The sequence below is a fragment of the Gavialis gangeticus genome, unplaced genomic scaffold (genome assembly GCF_001723915.1).
Source record: "Gavialis gangeticus isolate Ggan-Ray unplaced genomic scaffold, GavGan_comp1, whole genome shotgun sequence".
Taxonomy (NCBI): Eukaryota; Metazoa; Chordata; order Crocodylia; family Gavialidae; genus Gavialis; species Gavialis gangeticus.
Genome location: NW_017729029.1, coordinates 80,860,208 through 80,868,267, shown reverse-complemented (window position 1 = coordinate 80,868,267; position 8,060 = coordinate 80,860,208). Strand labels below are relative to the sequence as shown.

The window sequence follows — 8,060 nt, the reverse complement described above, 5'->3', positions numbered from 1 at the left end:
TCGTTCTGTGGAGCCTGCTTTCCCAGGCTGCTGCCAGGTTGCCTCCACAGTCTGCCTACACATCCCCTGAACTGCACGGAGCCTGATGCTTCACTCTGTGGCTGTAGGGTAGAAAACTAAAACTCCTCAGGGGTGTTTTACAAATGAAACATGGACATGGATGGACTTTGTAATAGTTTCAGTCTACTCCACATAGATACCAGAAGAACTTTTAATATCAAACATGTGGAGAAAGCCCTCATAGCGTAGAGGTGAGGGCAGGAGAAGAATGTTGGCAGAATAATCTCATTAATAAAGAATTTTATCACTACCTTGAAAAGAAATATTGATTCAGTTTAAATCACCACCTTATTTTTTGCATAAGTTGGCATATTATGGACCAATCATTGGTAGGGACCTGCCAAATTTGTGGCACCCCCTTTAATCTTGCAAGTTTCCCTGTGCCCCCCTCTCCCTGCAAATTGGTGGAGGGCCCCACAACTCACTCCTGATTGGCAGAGGGGCAAAATCCATGGTTTTAAATATGGTGCTGTTTTTGCCTCCCATATAGTCAGCAGCAAGCAGCAGGGCCACTGGGGCCCCTCAGCCAATCAGAAATGGGGGGACAGGTGCACAGGGAAGCCTGCAAGATTAAAGGAGCTGCTGAGCAGCCTACTTCTGCCATGAATTTGGTAGGTCCCAAGTCACTGGGGCTAGGGACAGAAGTTACACAAACTGGTTTAAGTGATGGCCAAAACTGGTTTAAGATAACCTGGTTGAATGTAGTATTAGACTTAAATGATTTGGGTCAAACCGGTTTGTGGAACTTCTGTCCCAGACCCCTTCCTGGTTTAAGTTAAATCACAGTCCCCCGGCATACAAGCATGCTTTTCAGCCCTGAGCTGGGCTGTGCTCCCTGCTCCAAACAGCAGGCTGGCCCCTGCCTCTGCTCTCTAGCCAGAGCAGAGGCAGGGGCATAGCCAGATGCCAGCCCAACATGGCGCCCTAAGGTGAAGGGGGCAGGGAGGGGTTCCCCCCCACATCCTCATGCCCAGGGGACCACAGCCAGGGGCTGCCTGGCCAGGGGAGAGCAGCCCCACTCAGGGTCTTTCCCCCCTAACTGGTCTGTGTGGTGCTGTCTCAGTTTGGCTTGGCTCAGCCTGGGTGTAGGAAACCAGGAGCAAACTGGGCTGGGCTGTGGGGACAGAGCCCTTCCTAGCCAGCTGAGGCTCTGTGACAGCCCAATCCAGTATGCATGGGTGGCAGTTGGCCAGGCAGTGGCACAGAGGCAACATCATTGCAGCTGTGGGCAGGTACCTTGGCAGCTAGACTGGCCATGCAAAATGTGTGTGTGGCTGCCTGAGCTGGCTTGGAGGTGGTGGCAGGCCTGGAGCCTGGCAGTCACCTGCTATGGGGGCTCATGTGCCTGCAACCCCTGCACATTGCTTGCTTGTTGCAGGCTCCATGCAGGTGGTGTGGAAGTTGTGGGCACACAATCCCCTGTGGCAGGCATCTGCCAGGCTCCGGGCCCACTGGCACCCCTGTGCCCACCAGCAGGGCCCTTCCCAGCTGGCTGTGGCTCTGTGACATTCCATCCCATGCTAGGCACAGGGAGCAATGAGAAATCTCATTGCACAGCTCCTGCAGCCCAAGCCCAAGCCTCAGCCAGCTGGGAAGTGCCCCACCCCTGTGGCCCAGCCTGGGCCGGCTTTTCCATGCCCACCCTCAGCAGTGCCTGCGGACAAGGCCAGCCTGATTCAGTCCCTCAACGCCCACCCCAGCCTCTGGCTGGGATCTGCCCATGCTCCTGCTGCTGTTGCAGTGGGGGGTGGAGCTCTGTGCGATGCTGCCTCAGCACCCAGGCCCCAAACTGTCACAGAGGGCTCTCCCCCTTCTCTTCCTTCCTCATCTTGGGCAGGGTGGAGACTCTGTGTGATGATGCTTCAGGCTGGAATCAAGGCTGGAGGAACACAGTGCTAGGGCACAGCGGGGAAACTGGCCGCTGTGGGGTAGTGGAGGGGGAGAAGCTGTGTTCCCAGGTTCCCACACCCGGGCTGGGCTGGGCTGGGTTGTCAGGGAGCCACCGTGGCAGGCAGGGCTCTCCCCTCCTCCCCTGCCATGGCATAAGCGGGGAGGGTCTGACCATGCCCCTGCTCGTGCTGCTTGGTGCCAGGGGCCAGGGTCTGGCCACATTCCCTCCCCTATCCAAAAAGCCTGGCAAGGACTATTTTCCTCCTCCCTCTCCAGGTACACCTGGGCTGGGGTCCCTGCAGGCTGGGGTAAGGGTTTAAACCTCTCCCAATCATAATTAGGCGTGCCAGGACCTGGCCATGCCCTCCCCCTCTGCACAGCTTCCCTTGGCCACTGCTGAAGGGAAGGGAGGGCTTGCTCTAGTGCCCCCCAACTTCTGGCCTGAGTCACTGCAGGCATGTGCCTGCATTTCCAGAATCAAAAGTGAATGTCTGTCCACTTGCAAATTGGTTCAATCTACGCAGGTTAGACTAACCTGCAAAGATTGGATCAGTTCAGGCTCAGGTCTTTTGAATGTCTGTACTTAGCCTGGCTGTTCAAAATTATTCTTAATTCTGTTAGTGATAGTTACTATTATCAAGAATAGAAGTCTCTTCCTTTTAATACACTTCCTCTTAAAAGGAACTTTCATTGACTTTGCAGAAGAATGACATAGTGACTTTGTAATGGTGGTGTAGGGCTCTTGGGTATTCAATTCCCTTTTTAACCTGCAAGAAGAGACGCTGATCTACTTTAATGATAAAGAAAGAAAGCTAGTCTTAGTCTTCTGATTGGTTTCATACTGGTGAAGAAAGGTCATCAAAGATTTTTGCATGGACCATATGGGCCTTTTACATGTTTATCTTTTCCAATTACCATTATTTTTGATAGGTGCCTTTCTAGAGACTCAGAGAATTTGAAACTGTTTTTCAGATGTTTCATAGGTATTGGGTCTGATAGGACCCATTCTGTCAAGGATAACTTTCCTGTACTGAGGTGGAGTAACAAGTCCTTGGTCCTACTTTGGTCCCTAGTGGGCCTCTAGATTATTTTCTGTCATCTGCAGTATAGTTGCAAGTCATAATTGCCAGGGATTTATTAGAGTAATTATGATAGCAGCTCATTGTCTCTACAGGTTTTTATTTTATTATTAGAGATGCATGGTGGTTTATTCAGTTCAGCTTACTCTTATTCAGTTGAATGACAAAGAGATCCACCCTCAGTAATGTCCACTGATCCACAACTCTCTGATCAAAGATCATTCACGATCACCTGATTGACTATTCTGATTGTGAGCATGTCCCCTTTGATTTGTTTCCAGCCAATGAATCCCAGCTTATAGTAAAACTTATTTTTATTAGTTTTTGAGTACATTTTGTTCTACTGAATTTCATCCTAGTTCTGTTACTCCAGACATCAAAGGTATTCAGTTCCAAATAATCTCCCAATTCACTTCTGTACTTTGATGCAGACAACAGTAAAAGATATTTAAACATTAGTTGTGATTAGCAATTTTCATTAGTGCTCTTGTACTCAATGTTTCCAGGTCATCAGTGAAAATATTTAATAAGATGTGTCCAAAGACCAGTTGTTTAGAAACTCCACTAATAATCTCCCTCTAGCCTGATACTTCTTCAGTTAACACAATGTGTTATCATTTCCTTTTTAACCAGCCCTTTACCAGCTCTAGCTCATCTATTAAGTCCTATCTTCCTCAGCTGAATTAATATTTTCCCATATGGTATTACGTCACAAAGCTTTATAGAAGTCTACATAGATTCAGTCAATTACAGTTCCTTTCTCTAGTAAATTAATTATTTCCCCAAAGAAAAAGAAGAGTGTTATCTGGCTGGTCTGCCTTTGTTAAAAATATGTTGTATTTTATCCCATTTTCTAATTACCTCATGTCTTTGATTATTCTTCCCTTATTTTTTTTTCTAATGGCTTACCACTAGGTTTGACAAAAGGTGTTTGGATCACTTTTTTTATTCTTCTTAAGTATAAGAGAACATTTATGAACATTTGTATTCTTTCAGTCCCAGATATATCACGTAAAAATCCTTGTTACTGTAATTAGGATTTTGTATGCCAGTTCTTTCACAATTCTGGAATAATGAGGTTCTCTCAAAGTAATCATATTAATCTCTTTTTGTTTTGTATCGACTTCGGATGTGGTGATTTTCATTTTATACATTCATTTTAAAAACTCTTCCTACCTTGTTCCTTCCCTCTTGACTCCCAACCTTTGCCATCATTATTCTTATTGAAAACTGAGACAAAGATTTTGGTAGATTTTTAATTTCAGTCTGGATTCAGATTTTTAATCTCAACCTCATCCTCATTGAAGAGTAACTCTACTTGTTCTCTCCTACTTCTCTTACTTATGACTCAAGAAACTTTTAATAGTTTTATTAAATATCTCTTGCAACATCTAAATCACTTGACTTTTGGAACATCTCACTTTATGCATCAAAAAATGAGCTAATGACTCCCTCCCCCTGCTTTTTTTTTTTTTTTTTTGCTGCATGGCCTCTGCTTATTCCTAGTGACCTAGTATCCTTTTTGAGCTGCCCATTTACTTCATTAAATCTTGACACTTTCTGTACAAGTATAGATTCATTCCAGACAGTTTTCATACCTACCTATGCATGAATAATTGATTTTCCAGTGAAATATACATTTTAAAAATGAAAATGTTTGTTTGGAGTTATTTGGAGGGGTGGGGGTGGACAAGGTGAGTGAATGGAAACAATGTTGTTCCACTTTAAAGGAAATATTTTGTTTGGTCTGAAACAAGCAAGCAAGATCCACTGTGACCAATTCAGGCTGGACATAAAGAACTTCTTCACTGTCCTCTGGGGTCATTTCCAGCCCAAATGTCTATGAAATCTATGAAAAGCAAAAAAACCCACCTTTCAATTTTGACCACATTTACCATTTTTATAAATAAAAGCAAAGAAAATTTGAAAGGCTAGATTCTTGATAGGAATTATGTACCATATACAAAACTAGGGAGGAAGAGGAGAGAGTGGCTTCCTTCTATTGCCTCCTCTTCTACCTGCTCTTTGTGAATGGTGTCCAAGTCCTCTTGCAAATCAGATACAAATTGTTGACACATTTCATTTCATTTAGGCACTTCCAAAGTTTTATTTTCTTTTCCATTCTTTTTCATCCAAATTAGTTTTGTGAAAAGTGTTGAAAAATCTCAGAATGAGACTTTTTTTTGAAATCTAATGTTAAGGGCCTGACAGATCTAGAACATACTATCCCAATTTTACAGGAGCTGAAATCAAATGCCGGTGCCCTTCTGTCATATATCTCTCCCCACCCCACCCCCCCTAGCTGCTAGCAAATATCAGAATAAAGAGGCATGGATATTTCTGTGATATGCTTATCCTCAGCTGCAATTTGTGTCTTTGTGGCCACTGTCATCAAAGGCAGGAGTGCACAGAACAGCAAATATGAACATTACCCTATCATTCTATATAGATCCCTTATTTTCTGCCCTCAGTGCATTTTGCTTCCACCCAGAAACCTGTCCTTTTCACATGTGAACATGTTCTGCTTTTGTGCAGTTGGTCCCTAACTCCATATTGCTTCTCTTCCAGGTTCACTATCTCATGGTTTTGTCTGCTAATTGGGCCTACGTGAAAGATGCTTGCAGAATGCAAAAATATGAGGATATTAAGTCAAAGGAAGAACAAGAGCTTCATGACATTCATTCTACCCGTTCTAAAGAGCGGCTCAATGCATACACATAAGAAAAACCTTGTCTAACTTGCTAACATTTGAATGCTTTGCTGTTTAACTAAAGGCCATCCAACCATTTTAAAAACAAAGTGAAAGTGCTTCTCACAAAAGATAGCCAGGGTGACTTAGAAGCCACCCATGTACAATTCTTGGTTGTCAAGCACTTGATTTCCTAATTAGTTATAGTTTGTGTGACCATTCTTTACTACAAAGCTCCTAAACAGCCTTTTCCTGAATCCTCTTAAGCTAATTAGTTCTGTTAGATCAAGGATACTAACTATTGTCAAATACGGAGATGTGTTTGATTTTTTTAATCACTTTGTATGTGTTATGCATAACACCTTTTGCATTGTTTCTTATATGTTTTTGAAAGGAAAAATAGCTTTTTATACTTTTTAGTTTTAAGTTCAATAACTAACTACAGGTATACTTCAAAGGGACCATTGTACAGTATGTACAATATATATAGAGAAGACACTCTGATGACTTTCCTTCATATTTGGATATCTTACCAGATGGACCAGTAACAACCTTGACTGCAGGTCCTAGAATATTTTAAACAATCAAAGGTGCAATTTCTAAATTTGTAATAGTAGGTAAAAAAATTTAAAAAAAATAAAAGTGCTTCTTAACTTTGTTAACATTGTATTATTCTTGATGTTCTTAAAGAATATTCTCTCTCAAAGTTTTATCGGTGATTATTCCTGTTTATATTGTGAGCATGCAGCCCGTGGTGTTAATGATGCATGGCTATTTGCCTGTTTAAAGGACATGATACCACGGTTATCTTTAAAGAGTTTCAGTATATAGACAAATGTTAACTAAGTGATATCGCTATGCGTAGGTTTGTGCAGAATGATTTCTTTGTAATTCAACAATGGTTATGCGGAATTGGAACTGTTCATGTGCTGATGTGAGCAATTACTGTTTAGCTACATTTATGAAAGTGATATATCAAAAATACAGCAAGCTTACAAGTCAGAAGTCTTTTTTACCTGCTTTAAAAATTTTAATGGATTGCACCTGCCTGGACTATAATATACTGTATGTGATATATTCAGCGATACTTCCATAAATGTAATAGCTTGGCTTATGGCTTTGCTACACATACTGGTTTACCTGTATTATGTTAAAGTGAGGTAAAAGGCCACTACAGATCTTATTGTTTGAAAGTGTAGTAATATATTTGAACCTTTCTTTTGGCTAGGAAAATGTTATCAGAAAGGTAAGTCATGTTATTTTGAAGAAAGTACCTGTATCAAAAGAACAAAAAATGAAGAAAAAAATGTACAAAAAGAAAAAAAAATAGCAATCAGTATTATTGGACCAAATCTGGTGTCTTTTTTTATTTTTATTTTTTGCCTATTTCTAATGCTACAAGAATGCTGTAAAGTGTCTTTTAAAGTGATGTAGCCTGACAAGACATTTTTGTCAGTGTTAAAAATCCTAGGTAGTTTTGTGCACTTAATGGACCATTGTGAATTCTCTCTCAGTGTAAGTGCATTTCTAATAAAGGGTACTGAGTAAAACTCTTATTTGTACTATTACTAGTCATGCATCATCAGTAATTTTTAACAATTCTTGTAGTAAGTAGAAGGTAATTCAATAGTTATTTGTGGCATGGTTATGCATTAAGTAGCATTAGTTGATTAATTTGGGGGGTTTTGTTTGCGATTTGGTTTATTTTGTCTGTTTGGCTTTTTTTTTTTTTTTACTTAGATTGTCTTACTGGGTCAACAGTTTTCTGATATGTGCAGTACCAATATTACAGTTCTGCAAAAAGTATTATAAACCTTCTTTGATTCTATATTGTAGTGTTTCAGTTTTGTGTCTTAAACAGTTTGTGCTGATTTTTAAAACTATGTCTTTTAAACTCATGTAATGATGTTGATGCTTTCGGCTTTTCTCTGGTATTAGAGTTTGTATTTTCACAAAGAATGCTTTGTAGCAGGCATTACAATTAATCTGTTTTGTACATAAATGTGCCAACAGCTTGATGGTGGCGTTTTTGAAATGTAGAACAAAGTGCTTGCAAAAATGTAATAAACACACTTGTGTACTTTGTGTATGTATTAGTTGTTCTTGTTGTGTTTTTTCTCTGGGTATACTGTATAAATTATTGAAATTGGAGATGGAAGAAACTTGGTAGATGTACTCTTCTCTGCCTGCCACTAGAAGCCCATTTTCAATAGTGTATTTTTAACTTGGCTTTGTACATCCTGTTTCACATATCCTAGGCAATGTTTCTCTTAGCAGAAAATGAGACCACATTTAATCAAAACTATCAAAAGGGAGTTAGAATAAGACAGAGCTATTATGTT

The 8,060-nt window shown here is 41.0% G+C and overlaps 1 protein-coding gene across 5 annotated transcripts in view; it reads left to right on the top strand.

Moving 5' to 3' along the window:
• GPM6A (glycoprotein M6A) overlaps positions 1–7,811 on the top strand; it is a 494,838-nt gene extending 487,027 nt beyond the window's left edge. For all 5 annotated transcript variants that reach the window (XM_019521801.1, XM_019521799.1, XM_019521798.1 and 2 more), the window contains one exon: positions 5,598–7,811. In XM_019521801.1, the coding sequence (XP_019377346.1) occupies positions 5,598–5,750 (153 nt within the window). In that variant the 3' untranslated portion in view covers positions 5,751–7,811. The remainder of the gene's footprint in view (positions 1–5,597) is intronic.
• Positions 7,812–8,060: the final 249 nt, after the last annotated feature.